The 15,410-nt window shown below is 39.0% G+C and overlaps 1 protein-coding gene across 1 annotated transcript; it reads left to right on the forward strand.

Moving 5' to 3' along the window:
* Positions 1 to 308: 308 nt before the first annotated feature.
* Positions 309 to 8,119, forward strand: LOC119743549 (prostaglandin reductase 2-like). Its single transcript, XM_038219972.1, has 7 exons — positions 309 to 668; positions 1,912 to 2,024; positions 2,902 to 3,096; positions 4,463 to 4,633; positions 5,799 to 6,008; positions 6,902 to 7,105; positions 7,847 to 8,119. Exons 1-7 carry the CDS (start codon positions 596 to 598, stop codon positions 7,952 to 7,954), a joined length of 1,074 nt encoding a protein of 357 aa, XP_038075900.1. The 5' UTR covers positions 309 to 595; the 3' UTR covers positions 7,955 to 8,119.
* Positions 8,120 to 15,410: the final 7,291 nt, after the last annotated feature.

Genomic DNA, 15,410 nt, shown 5'->3' on the forward strand with positions numbered 1-15,410 from the left:
GGAGATGAGACTGGATCACTGAATTGGAGGGCGTGGGGTTCCAGTATTGCTCATCGAAAAATTAGGTTTTAGGCGGATACAACCTCCAGTCACCTCATCGATTGTCGTCTGTTGTCTAGTAATTGTATGAGTACTCAAAAAGTTGGGGCTAAAAAATGACGACTTTCCGGAAATAATTAATTAAAGGCGCATCGTTTTGCCATCTGTTACTAGAGTTCACCAAAGTTGGTGTGCTGATGGTTATCTCTGATTCCCAGGACCGCATCCCGACGGTCATCGACACTCATCACGCACTGTGCACTCCGAGGTCAACGAATTATTCTGGGCTTTATCGGCAGGCACATTCATCAAGTCTTGGATCCAGTAAGCAGTACACCCGCATTGAAAAGGGGTGACAACGGGGACATGTTTGCCTGACTGAGCACAAAGTGGGCACGGGTAGGCGGGTTCAGCCGGGCAGGCACACTAGGCCTAGGCAGCGTGCTCGCAAGACGGGAAAAGCCCCACTGTACGGGGAGGGTTTGCAGCGCGCCGGTAACTGGGCTAAGCTGAGCCGTTGGGGTTTGCAGGTGGAGCAGATTACTTATTGAACAGCATGGACCATTCAGCTACTGGAGTAAGCAAGATGGCGCTCGGAAATCGACGTGTAGTTTTGTGTCAAAGACCAGGTAACTAAAAAGCCTTTCCGATGGCTGCTTTCGTTACGATATTTGTAGGTTTCTTGGCTTTCGATGTTAATTATCGCCCCAGCTTAATAATAGTAATACATTTAAGAGACCTGTCAGTCAGTGTCACTGTCAGCTCTAGCGACGCTCAATGAGCTAGTACTAGTAGTATAGTACTAGCAAGAGTAGCAGTAGCACGTTTTGCACAATGTCTGCACAAATGCCGGGTACGGGTAGGGAATAAACTAGCACGGGGATTTAAATGTGCAGTTGACAATTTTAAGATGCAATACCATGATAATAAAAGCGAGAAATATATTTCAATTTTTGTGTGTGTGTGAAAACATTCTTCAATATGTTTAAATTTGTCAGTAAAAAAAAGATCAGTACAAAACCATATGAAGATCAGTACAAAAGAGACATCTTTAAAAAACTTCACTCCAATTCATGACAATGATGAGGCCTATTTTCCTGCTTGTTTCTCACATCTGTTAGCTTTAGTTTAAGTGCCAATATTGGTTATTGTATTTTCTATCAAATAAAATTATGCAGCAGTACCCCTGGTAGGTATTTTAAGGATCAGAGCATACGTGCAGACCTCAAGAACTCTGTCTCTGTATGCAGAACCCTGCAGAATTTGAAGAAAATCTGACAAAATACTCTTCACTAGAGAGAAAATTCCAACCCCTACTAATGCACCTATTACTTGTCCCTCTCCCTACCCCTCCCCTGCCCACCCCTGCCCCCTCCCCCTAAACCCCCTTTACCCCCGCCCCCTACCCCCCCCCCCCCCAATAATTGCTCCAGATCTTATGTCGGGGTTTGGTCACGTTTTTCAAGTTCCAGGATTTTGGCCGCAAACATTTTTACCATTGGTGCACTAAATGGACAGGCAACCAGTTTAGGGTGCCCCACCCATGGATGCTGTAGATTTTCACTTTCATTTGGCCCACAGATTGGGTGGGGCAGCCGAGGGAAGGGGGGGGGGGTAATTTATAGGTGCATATTTGTGACTGCTCATTTTGGAGCAGATATTCAACAATATGAAATTTAAAATTAAAAAATTCTGAAATCACTGCAGAATATTAGGAACAAACATGTATTATACAGGCTAGTTGCACTTTAATTGTGCAGTGTACTCCAGACCCATTATAAAACCACAGATATTCCTCAATGTTGTACCAATTCGTGTGTAGTTTGCAGGAATAAAGTTGATCCATTGTCAATTGTATTTTTCCTCCCATAGTTGGCCAGCCACAGGTAGAGAATTTCCGAACTGAAGACTGTGACTATCCCACAGAAATCAAGGATGGGCACATTCTGGTCAAGACACTTTATCTGTCTGTTGATCCTTACATGGTGAGTGTACATCTCAGGTCCATGTATGCATGCTATTGGTTTACTATACTGGTTTGTACAGATACACAAACTATTGAAAAAAAAGTTTGTGAATTTTTGTCCAGTGATCTGTGAAATTTGGCATGGCATAAAGTTAAAAATAGAGTGGCATTTTACAATGTGAATCAAGGGGGAATTGTTCACTGTCTATGGAAACCAGTCAACTCTGACCTCTGACGATTCGTTCCCATACAAATGCATTCTTTTTTTCACAATTTTTTTTCCTGTGACAATTCATAACTTTGTAGAATTGTAGTTGTACCCAGTGGTAACACACATTTCTGAAAGTGGGGGGATACATCTCTACTCTGTAGCAGGGGAATGAAAAGGGAGTTCTTATGTTGGGGTGGGGCTTGGGTTGGGGGGGGGGGGGTAGGCATGACTATAGGTTTTATCTAAATGGGCACAAAGCATCTCTGTGTGTGGACTTTAGTTGGTGCACTGTGTTGCTGGCCTGATGAAATAGCTCAGCATCTTATCTGATGAGAAAGCTCAGCATCTTAGTTTAGGCCAAGTAAAAAAATAAACAAGTTTCTTGTCCCCGCCCGCTTCCATTTTCCCGGCCCCCACTTTTGTTTTATTTTTTATTTTATTTTTTTAATTCGTACATTTGCAATATATATGGTGAATATTTGGTCTGTTTATTTGCTTTTCAACAAAATTGAAGCTATGTAGAAAGGGTTATGGGTCCTTTGGACACAGTTTTGTATCAGTAAAATAGTCACAAAAAAATAAAAAAAGGCACCCTCCTCCTTCATTTCTTCAAATAGGCCAGACAAGAAACTAGTTTTTTTGTTTTTTTTTACTGATCTATTTCTCACATTTTTGTTTTCTGCAGAGAATTTGCATGAATGCAGATCCGGGCACAAAGTACGTGCAGACCTGGAAGCTGGGTGATACCATTTCGGGTGGAGGGGTGGGCGTGGTCACCGACAGCCGATGCCCAGAATTTGTTGCTGGGGATTTTGTTGCTAAGGACTTCAACTGGCCGTGGCAGTTGTATGCGTCTATTCCAGCTTCCCAGGCCAACAAGGTAGCTTTTCATGCCATATTTGTTCTGTTCCGTTTCAGTTTCACTGCCTGATCATTCTTGCAAAGATCAGACATCTCCCATTGGAAATTCGTCCAGGTGTACAGAAAGAAATGGGTCAGAACTGTTTCAGATGTACAGACTTTTCATTTCAAAATTGCATTCCTCGTGCTCTTCAACAAAATTTGAATTTTTTTTTTCTCTAAATTTTCAAGTTGTTTTATAGAGTACCGAAGTGAATACATCACGCGCACAATTATGTGTGTAAAAGACATAAGCGCGTGATTCAGCCCGTGAACCAATTAACACACGCGCGTACTCCATTGGTTTGCACAACACTTCCTGGTTCAAAATGACGTCACACTTCGGGTCTGCAACCCTCTAAAACAACGGTTTTAATTTTGGTGGCAAACAGATCTGCTGTGCGAGCATTACCTGTCCATACATTATCGGTACTGATTGTGGGGTGGGAACCAGCCTACCCTGCAAGAACGGAATTATTGTCAGACCGCCAGTAATTCGAAATTTGTAATGTAATAATAAACAATTCAATAACTGAGCATGGGCTGATTTGTTTTTCAGTTGATGTCTCGTTCAAAAGTGAATAACTTTTGTATTGCTAGAAAAAGAGCAATTTAAAAAAGGAGTCTGTTTTTCAAAATAGCACGGGGAATGCATCTTTATAAGAATTGATAGAGAAGCGAATTCTGTTAATTCCCCCATACAAGATACTGACTGTAGTTTCTACCACTACATCAGATTCAAACCGGCCAACCAGCCCTATCAAGCTTGGGATGGAGTGCTTAGAGGATGTTTGCACTTGTAGTTAGCAAAAGATCATGGGTTGAGTTCCCACCAAGCAAGCTTGTGAATTTTTCTGCAAGCACTCAACTTAAAAGTGCTGAGCGTACCATGACTATAGCAAAAAGGACAATGCCAGATTTTAAAATGATGTGATAAAATTTGCATCATATGGTTGATATTTAGCTGTTATATTGATATTTAGAACATTTGCTTAATAGTTATTATTTAACAGCCTTTCATTTGGAAACTTAATGGAAAATTAATATTCCAATTTATTTCTCACAGTTGTTTTAATTCAAGCAAATTACGTTAATCAATAGGGCAATCTCTAGAGTCCAGTTCCTTCTGGCTTTTTTTCAGAATTTTTCAAACTTTTTTGATTCCATTAAAAATCACTTGCCAATGACATACTTCAAGACACTCTGATAATTTTTTACTTTAAATGTTCATTGAGTAGATTGTATTTACTTCTCTACTCTTTTACACAACCATGAAACTGTCAGGCTTTCAGCTATGCAACGATTTAACAATACAATTGACCTGGGTGGTTTTTTTTTTTTTACAGATTGACAGGTCTTTTGGTGCCAATCAGTTGTCGCTGGCCCTCGGCGCACTGGGCATGCCCGGTTTGACGTCGCTGATTGGGATACGTGAGCGCGCTCACATCAAACCGGGCACTAACCAGACGTTTGTCGTCAGTGCGGCAGCAGGGGCCTGTGGGTCACTAGCGGGCCAGGTAGGTCCTTTACATTTAACCAATATGTTGGCTGGCTTCATACTCAAAATGAATAAGTGGAAGTGACGAGTTACATGTCTCAAAAGTAAATGCCACTTCACCCCAGATACTTTCAAATCCAGCACTTCAGCTAGTTAGTGCCATTATTTTCTTTGTGTACACACATTTTGGTGGATTTAGGGGTTGAGGTCAAAACATGACTAAAACATTTTGCAGCAATATCGGGGCAACCGTGTATTGATTTCATCTTATCTCACAACAAAAACCACCCAGGTTGTCGGCAGAACATTTTGAAGGAAGACAATGAAAATGTTGTATCTTGAATAATTTTATCAGCATAGTTTATTTTACTCTTGAGTTCCAAGGTTACTTCAGTTCATGCATCATGAAGTCCATATCTGATTTTCGAGGGTCCTCTATTTATTTAGTTTATCTTTGTCTGCATCAAAGTCTGTTTTTATACTGAGTTAATATGTTATCCATCCCGGCTTGCATTAATTCTGAAAACTTATTGTTTTTGAGATTTGATATTAACCCATTTTTTTTCATCACCCTGGAAAGTACTTTACTCCATGTACATTGGAAGTCTTTCTATGTACAGACTTTTCAATATGCTATTTTTAACGCTATCAGATCGCATGCAAATATGCTAGCAAACAACGTGGGCGAGGTGGGCGAGGCGGCCAATGCCCCCGGCGCCCATCTTGGAAAAGGTAGCAGCGCGTCCTCTTTTGAACTTTGTTTTCTTTTTTTTTCATTTTTAAAGGGCCCATGTAATGTAATTTTTTTAATGCAATCCTTGGAAATGCACATTTGTGTCCAGTTTAACTTTATTTTTCCATTGTCATTTGGCCATCTTTAAGGGTTTTTGGTGCCTTTTTGGTTTTTATGCTAATGAGAATTTTCATAGTCATGAGCAAAACTGTGATGTCATTTCGGGCAGAAACCTCAATGTTACAGCTATTTCAGCATCAACATTTGCCACAATTTTGGATATTTTGCTATCATAAATTTTCTTGTCTTTGGTGATTCCTTGGTTTTTTTTTTTGGTAGATGACATTAGGCAATGTGGAGCTTATTACCTGTGCGAAATGCCAAGATAAGCCTTGTGTCAGTCTTGCGGACAAAATCATGAATTTTTTTTTCCATTTTTTTTCTTCACCAGATTGCCAAGTTAGAAGGCTGCGGTCGAGTGGTCGGTATTTGCGGCACAGACAAGAAGTGTCGATTTCTGATGGAAGAACTCGGGTTCGACGGAGCCATCAACTACAAGACAGACGACATAGCAGCAAGGCTGAGGGAGTGCTGTTCAGCTGGCATTGATGTCTACTTTGATAACGTCGGTGGAAAGATCAGCAATGAGGTCATCAAACAGGTGGGTTCAATCTGACTTGTTTTATTTGCACAGAGGGATGCTGTAATGATGGAAAGTTTTAGAGCTCATTAAAAAAAAAAGGTGAGTTTTGGTCTTGGAAAACTTTTACAAAGTTGACAAACTACATTTGGACAAATTAATGTGTAGCCTACTTAGTTACAGGAGCTTCAGTTGGCTGGGGGTTCAGGCCCGTCGCCAAAGGGGAGGGGGGCCTGGTGGGGCGGCCCCCCTTGGCGAGCAATTGGCCCCCAACGGCAAAAGCCATACATATGTATTTTTTATTTTTTATTGTAGTGCCCACCCCCCCACAGTTGGTACTATGGCCCCCCTTGATGCTTGGGGCTGGCAACGGCGCTGTGGGGGTTGAGTAAAAAGATTTGTTTAACAGCCCCCTCTAGTAGTGGTTCTATGAGGGGTGTGTTGGGGAGTCTTAACTACCCCCTTGGGCCACAAAAAATGGGAAAATCATGCATATATAAACAAGTAGCACGTGCCTGTTAAACACCTCCTCCCCTCGACAGGTAAGCCCCCCTACCCAGTTTGTTGAAATCTGTTTGGAAATTATGCTAGGGAGTTAGGGTTAATGAACGTTTCAGGATATTTTGTTCTAAAAAAAAATATATATGCCCAATTTTCGAATTATTTGCGGCCCTACGATAATTCAGCTCTGCGTAAAATTCAAGCTATTTTTCTCCAGAAGATTGCAGATGCTAAAAAAGTAGTTTTTGCGTAAAACAAAATATACGCATTTAAATTTTTGTTTTGTTAGGAGCATGGGGCATACATTGCTGTGTTATGCATATCCCCCGTCCCCTAACCCCACCAGCAAATTTGAGATCTTATGGAAATCAGTGAAATTTTACTTGTGTTTTGAATTTTTTTTTCTCATGTAGATGAACAAAGACAGCGCGGTCATTCCCTGTGGGCAAATTTCAATGTACAGCATGGACATCAACTGTCCGTTGGACAACAGCATCCAGGAGCTGTTGAAGGAGAAACGAATCAGCAGGGATCTCTTTGCTGCCAATGGTTTCACAGACATCTTCGACGAGATGAAACAACAACTTGCCAAATGGGTTAAGGAGGGAAAGATAAAGGCGAGTCGATGAAAACTTTCAAAAAATAAAGCAACTGTTTTCAAATGATTTTGTCTTTGGCTAACGTAGGGCTGGATAGCTAAGTTAGATTGCTGATGTGGGATCCTTGGGGTCCTAGGTTCGAACACCACCTAGGTTTTCAAATAAACCCCAAAGGGAAACTAACTAGGTGCATTATAACAAATTTAAAGTTGAATAAAGAAATTGACTGGAGCGAGGTATGAACCTGCGACCTCCAGATTACCATTCCAGTGCTGTACCAACTGAGCTATCCAGCCCTATGTTGGTGGTTCCCCATTTTGTCAATGTCTTTGTTGAAGGGGCGCTAGTCAGAAGCCATAAACCCGTATATGCCACGGTGGCCAGGGATCACGCCCAAAGTCATGATGCAATCAACGTTAGCAATGCTGCAAACCTGGGAAATTAGTTTTGTTTAAAGGTGCACTCTTTGCCAATTGCTCTTGTGGTTTGATTGATGCAATATCCTCTCCTTGCAGCATTGATAATGTTGAATGAGCAGTGCCAACTATTACAAACAATTAAACATTATTATAATTATGGTAAGCTAATGGGGAAAAACAAAACTTGCTGCTGAAAGTTTCAATTGTTATTTTCAAATAATCATGTGAAAAACATCATTTTGTCATTAAAAATGTAAAAGAAATTTCCGAATGCACAAAAGGATACTGTATTGTAGTTCAAAGTAAACAATTTTTTTCTTTCTTTTTCATTTAATTACAGACAAGAGAAACGGTTGTGAAAGGGTTGGAGAACTGTGGAGCAGCGTTCATCGGAATGATGAACGGCAGTAACATAGGCAAGCAAGTAGTACACATAGCCGACCCTTGACCGTTGACACACAGGTCATCAATATGTGCATAATTTATCTGTATCTAATCATAGAGCTATATTAAATAATTAGAGCGCTATAACTCCCCATTCCTGCGTGGAGAAAACTTTCGGGCGTTTCCTGGGCAGAGATGTTTTTAATGAATATGCATGTTGCTATACAAATCTGGACTTTTCCATTTCACGAGGCGAAGCCGAGTGAACTGGAAAAGTCCAGATTTTACTGAACGATAACATTCCTCCAATTTCACAATTTTAAGCCACTCAATATTTGTTTTATATAACTGACATTTATCCTTGTCATTTGAAATATTTGAACTTTTATTTCAATACAAAATTGGTTAAAATGTATTTCTCTCTTCCAAACCACCCCTTCACAAACATATTTCAGCCCAACTCTGTAGCGCTGGCTCTTTGGAACAATACGCGCGCAACGCTGAACACGCACACCAGCATGCATTTGCACACAAATACGGCGTCATGGAACAAGAAATGATCCTAACTGTTGAATAGTATTTCCCATTCCCCATGGGTGAATGGGAGTTTTTGACCCCCGGTGTGCAGGGGGAGCAATAACGAATGTCACGTGATGTGAGTTCCACCAATCAAATGAAAAGGATCTGTACGTCAGTTATATAATAGAAAATATCGAGGACAATTTACATACAGCGTGTCCAAAACATTGTGCATGAAGAAATCGCTGATTTTCTGAAAAGTTGGTCAGACTAGCTAATCAAATTTTATAGCATTTTCAAGCCTTTGGTCTTGTTTATAACGGGTGAAAAAAAATCAAGAAAATTCAACAATGCAAACCAGAGATATCTTTGATTTAGTAAGGCTATATATTTTTTGACCTGCACAATGTAATTTTCACACTTCCCATTCGCTTGTCTCTACCAATTATTGGGTTATTTAACAATTGTTGACTGGTGTGATGTGGGATATGATGTTTTGAACACCTGAGGGGCGCATAGCACTCAAGGCGAATTTGCTATGCGCCCCAAGGTGTTCAAAACGTCATATCCCACATTACACCAGTCAACAATTGTTTTGTTATACCTCTGTCTTGGATTCTTTGGATTTTGATGTAAAAATCACAAAAACAAGCAGCAGTAAACACAACAATCATGACAATCGAACGTCAACTCACATGCATGTCGGGTGCTCGAAACAGCTGATCGTCTGCTAGTTCGCTGCTCCCACTCATGTATGAAAACATGGTGAAAAGAGCGTGGGTACCAACGATATAAGCGTTTCACACTGTACGTACCGTACGTACAAAGTCATAGCACACTCCCTGTGGGATATCACGTACGCGATATCCCACGAGGAGTGCGCCATGACTTTTATAAACTGAACACGAGATCGTTCTAGGCCAATGAAAATACAGTATTCAAGACAGAGGTATAACAATGGTATGTGTTACGCAGTGCTTGAAATATTGCTTGGCCTCCATGTTGCATTTGGATAAGTGTGTTCACAGATAACATGTTGGGTACATAACATTATTTAACAAATCTAATACCACTTGGAATGCCTAATATCAGGTGTTTAGTCTTTGACAAAAATTTTGAAAGGACAATGAACATGAAATCTTCTTTGACGCTGAAATGTATTGGCCCAAGCTTAACTACAGGATTCTAATTGTGCAGGAGGAAAATAATATAGCCTCACAAAATCAACAATATCTCTGGCTTGCATCGATGGATTTTCTTGATATTTTCACCAATTATAAACAAGACCATAGGCTTTAAAATAATATAAAATTTGATTAGCTAGTATGACCACCTTTTGAGAAAATCGCAACTTCTTCATGCACAATGTTTATTGGGACACGCTGTATATGATGAGGTGCAAGGTAAATACAACTCATTGAAAACATCAAGAGTTTAAAGCGCAATGTTTTATAAAAATCAGTGTCAATATGTATATATATACAAATTAAGTATCCTAAGTGACGTTTAGCACATAATATATATTTAGCTGGGTCGTGTGAAACAATTTTTTAAAGAAGGTGCAATTTATGTGCTGCGAACAAAAATTGTTGGATGTTAATATTTCTTGATGACCTGAGTTTTTTAAGACAAATTTTAAAAGGTTCCGCAAAATTTGAAATTTTCAGTGCATTGTTTTGAAAGACAATTTGAATATTTGCCATTTCTACAATAATTGTTGCTTTTTGTATTCCCATATAATCATTATTTGTGTACATAACAATTCACTGTACAACAGGAATTATTGCGTATCTGCTTATTAATCAACAACACAAATCTTTCTTGCAATTTGTAAGCTTCCAGATGACGACAATATTCACAGGTGTAGATTTTCTGTGACATTGTGATTCTATCTCAGGTAAAAAAAAATTAACATATGTATTCTCTCAGGTGCCTGGGTCATGTTGATTCTTGAAAGGTAATTGGGAACAAGGCTTTAGGTTTTAGCCAGAGCGTGGCATGGTGTGGATATCTTTTGGGCTGCCCTTAAAGGGAATATACATCATTTGCTTTTACTTTTTTGAGGTTTTGGGTTCGAAAATGCCATAAAAACCAAGAAAAACGATCATTTTCCTGTAGTCTGGTTCCCTGACTCCATATAAGAAGAAACAGAGCAGTTTACATACATTGGGGAATTGTAAGGTCAGGGAACCAGTCTAGCTGGCTCGTACCCGTTCATAGGTTTGTAATAGATTGCAAACAAGTGCGAAGGTCAATTGGGGCCAGTATTTGAAAAAAAGCCAGTTGTTTCCAACGCTGATCGGCTGATCAGCGTTGGAAATTGATACAAAATACCACTTTTCTTGAAAATGACAGTATACCAGGTGCCATGATTTTACAGGATGCTTTACACTGTCATTCACTAACAGTCCAGCAAGGTATTTCAAAATGATTTGGTAGTTTTATTTTTTGATGTTTGCAAATGTTGTATTTTCCCTTTAAAATCAGCACAACAGGTTCAAAACAGTCATGCTGTTTTCCTCATCAAGGCAAAATCAGGGAATGTTGAAGTACTGGCTTGATCACTGTTTTGGAAGACATGAGGTGTATAAATTGCTATTAATTTTTTTCTTGTGGGGTGGGGGGGGGGGGGGGTCAAGGGCATTTGGGGTTCAAGGGCATTGGAGGTGGGGGTGGGGTTAAGAGAGTCCAACATGTTTTCCAGTAAATCTGGGGCACTGGGTTGCCCTGAGGACAATTTTTTTTGGTTTAACTCAACTGCCGACCCTTTGTACACCCAAAATTGTTAGGGTTGGTTTGGTGCCTGGAAACAGTTTGAAACCCTCCCCCCATGTCTCGTACTGTCTGTGACCCTGAAATTGCGTGTGTAGAGTATCAATGTACACAACAGGTGGTGGGACACACTTCAAAATGCAGTGCTGTTTGTCATAATGAATGTGCGGTCATACATGCGCTATTCATCTTGTGATTATTTATCTTTGTGACAGGTGCAAATGCCCCACTGGAAACTACATTGCAATTTTGCAATAATGCAGCCAACCTAGCGCATGTGACTCATTCATTATGATAAAAAAAGCACTGTGCATTCAAGCGCATTCAACCATTGAAGTGTGTCGGACCACCTGTTGTGCACGTTGATACTATAAACAGGTGATACATGTGAGGACCTTTTTTCCAATTCCAGACAAATGCATTCCAAAATGTTTCGACGCCACACCTCACGCTGCATTCCCCAATGCAATTTCATTTGCAATTCTACAAAGTCTTTCATATTTACAAGATTATCAGTACACGTTTACTAAGCGCAATAATCAGGATCACAGTTTTATTGTATTTTTTTTATCCAACTGAATTCGTATAATCATGCTGTAAATTTGCTGCAAAGTATTAACAAAAATGTACATTCCTAACTGCTCGGACCAAATTGGAAGACCTTTTTCTATGAAATGTTAATAGAACAATCCTGTTTTTATACATAAATTAATTTTATGCATATTGTTATTGAAGTTCCTGCTTTGATCAAGACAGGTGTGATGTTGCTACATGACATCATAGCTAGCAATAACATTGTTGTATTCCATGTTTCTCTAGTAGACACACCAGCTGTTATTAAGGTCTATATTTGTAATATTAAAATCCACTATTTGGATCATCTTAAAATCCACTTTTTGGATCGTCATGTACATGAACATGTAAATGAATACTCCCGATAATGCAATAAACCCAGATTTGCATTTTGGGCCCTATTCAGTGATTTACGGGATAACAATTTTGAAGGCCAAAGCAGATTTTTGAATGGAAAAGTTGACATTTAATTCGCTTCAGGAAGTATGAAAATACCTTTACATTTCTGCCTCATAACCATTCTGAATTTGTAATCAGGAATAACCGAATTGCCTTTATTTGTTTAGCCACTAGTTTTTAAGAATGTCATTTGTATTCAGAGATGCCAACCATTACTCTTTTTGGAGTAATTATTAGGATTTTGAGGCATGTTACTACTCTTGAAAATTCCAGCTGCAGCTAGCTGTCCTATACGCCAACATTGTGGTTACTCTGAAAAGTACTGTGGTTACTCTTAAACTTGACTGTTGTCCTATGTATTTATTTAGCATTACTCTTTGCAGGAAGAATCATTACTATTTTGTAGTCTGTAAAGTTGGCATCTCTGTGTATTTCATACAACTACTTATTAGGGCTGCCCATTTTCAAATAATTCAGTATTCGATTATTCAAAACTGCATTTTACCAAATACTCGAATATTTGAAACTCGTCAATCAAGTTTTACATGCGTCAGCTGCAACTGCGTGTCGCACCGGTCAAAAGATTGACACTCAGGGCCGTTGGAGTGTTTTTGCAGTATTTTATAGCTGTCAAGGGTTTTACCCTTCTGAGAGGAAAGGAACAATGAATGCCATCGACAAAAACTGGCATCTGACAAAAAAGCGCTACAAATTTACAATTAAATGAACATTACAGCCGTGTGTGTATGTGCATATTTAATAAAAAAATGTCAAATATTCAAATTGGCAAATAGCTATTCGAAAATTCAGTTGATGATCGAGTATTCGGTACATTTGGGACAGCCCTACTGCTTAAGCTGGGCCATGTTTTGTTCACATTGTGCTTTCTTGTGGGAGCTAGGTTAGAACATTGTCTGTATTTAAAGTGTGTACGCATTGCCTACATAAAACAAAGCATGACTTCTAGTCCAGTCTACGCACTCTGTGCACAAGTACCCCCTCAAAGAGAGAGTTGAGGTAGACCACTGGAATGGGTGTTCGAACGCATTACCGTTGGCACGTTATGCTCATGCAGATACGCAACTGGTTTGTGCACACCCAGAATAAAATAAGCCGTGCGTACTTCGCGCCTTACGTGTGAACCAGTACGTGCAAGTGGCAAGTCTCTCCTGCTGAAGCTTTCGAAAGTGGTAAAAACAAGAGCGCCTTCTACTGATTGTGCACGGAGTCTATAGCAATTATTTGTTGCACTGAAATATACTGAGCCGAAAAGAAAAGTAATTTTGATCTTCAATCATTGTAAAAAAAGTATATGCAGTTGATATAGGGATAGCTACTGGAAAACAACCATATTTGTAAATGCAGCTAATTTGTCTCAAGCTTTACAATGAAATGCTAGTGGGAGTATTATGGTCTTATACAGTGTCGATGGTATTTATAAATGTTCAACTTTGGGTCTAACCCAGCTAGAGAGATTCCTGTCGCATGTATTCATCAGCAAGATAGTTTACTGTAATTGCCATTTTCCAACCAAAAGCAAATGAGTGTGTGCAAGTGGCAAAAAAGTGAAAAACAAATCCTTTTTTTTCCCTAGCTGTTAGTATTTTAAGCTCACGTTATTTTGTAGGATTGATGACGTATGCTTCATGCTGAAGCAAAAATAATCATGGAATCATTGCAACCAAGTAGTATTCAACTGTATGTAAGAAAGTTAAAATCAAACTTTTATTGAATTATACAATCATGCTAAGCCGAATTTTGGAATTTTTACAATCAGTGTGTACATATTTTGTAAATGGATCCATATCTGAAGTACATGTAATTAATAACTGCCAATGCTAATAACAGATCTGAATGATTCAAAATGAACGTTATCGACAGATGCTGCCAATAATAGTGTGTGTGTGTTGTGTTCCGTTTGTCTTCTACGGCTGTGTCTTAATCTCTTATCTTCAGCTATTTTATAGATCTTCCCCAATGTAACTGCATAGGATGAAGCTGATAATATGTAGCCATAGTCACATCGTCCTTCCACCTACATGTACTTATCGTGTACTCTGTCTGCATGCACAGTGTACATAGACGGAGTCTACGTATGGGCTAGCCGTAGATCCGGACTCCCATTTCGAACACGGCCGAAGTGACAACTGATGAAAATAAAATGCTAGAAGAGCACTTTTTAGGATTTCTATCTGTGTACTGAAATGAAGCCTGGTAAAAGCAGACATTTTTATACGTGTTCCAAGTGAGGATGAGACGTTAACACGTTTAAACGATAACAATTCTTAATCTGTTTACAAACTTTCTAAAACGAAACCCACATTATGAAACATGGCATAATTATGTTTACTCTAACCCTCAAAGTAATACATGCATTAAAGGATGCCTTTAACCCTTTTTATTTCCAAAGCAAAATGAGAGTCCATTATGAACGATCTTTTTGTAGATCAGGGTCGATGATGCCCTTTGTTTGTTGTGCACATACACGCATATTCATGTATACTAACATGCTCGAGTTCAAACAAATGTATACTTGAGCATGTGGCAGCCTTTGCAAAGTGGCTAAATGTTTAAATGGTGCTTCATTGATTTGTTGAACATTTACAAATTAAATGCAAAGTCCCATCCTTTGTTCCAAGAAATCTGCTTTGTTACTTTTCTAACTTCACTGCAACATCGTCTATTGCTTTGGTACACGTCACCAATTCCCAGTAAAGTGTGACTTCAATTTAGACCATTAAAGGCGTTCCCCCACCCCTAATACACACACACTGTTATTTACACACTTTTATATGGCACTGCCTTGTGGTAATTATGAGTCCAAACTCAAGATGCCTTATTTTTTTATCAACTTGGTATATACATGTAGTAAAACAGCGAAACGTTTTGAAGAAAACTGCAAAAAAAAAATAATGTAATATATCAAATGAAACCGAACAGGTCGACAAATTAAACTTAGATGAACCACTATGGTAGTGTAACTAGTGTTATATCCCATAAAGCAATCAAAATGATTAGTTTTTGTAAATAAAATACAGGATTTGGGGCAAAACCAAATCTATGATGTAAAATATTGGGTAGAAAAGACAAAATAATCTTAAGTCCTAAGCTAAAAAAGGCATGAAATTTAAACAAAATTTGAACCCTTGGCAAGGCTTTAAAAAACAAAGAGATGATTTTCTTAATTCTATTTGCAATTTATGGAACGATTCATTGATCCCAAATTATTATTTTTTTTCAACAATGCAAAATAAAAG

The sequence above is a fragment of the Patiria miniata genome, unplaced genomic scaffold (assembly GCF_015706575.1).
Source record: "Patiria miniata isolate m_02_andy unplaced genomic scaffold, ASM1570657v1 HiC_scaffold_6, whole genome shotgun sequence".
NCBI classification, from domain to species: domain Eukaryota; kingdom Metazoa; phylum Echinodermata; class Asteroidea; order Valvatida; family Asterinidae; genus Patiria; species Patiria miniata.

What these genes read in the sequence shown, in the direction of transcription:
- LOC119743549 (XM_038219972.1), top strand. Translation starts at nt 596, where the DNA reads ATGGACCATTCAGCTACTGGAGTAAGCAAGATGGCGCTCGGAAATCGA. An exon ending in GTGGGTCACTAGCGGGCCAG is followed by an intron (nt 4,634 to 5,798) that starts GTAGGTCCTTTA and finishes TTTCTTCACCAG; the next exon opens with ATTGCCAAGTTAGAAGGCTG. An exon ending in TTAAGGAGGGAAAGATAAAG is followed by an intron (nt 7,106 to 7,846) that starts GCGAGTCGATGA and finishes ATTTAATTACAG; the next exon opens with ACAAGAGAAACGGTTGTGAA.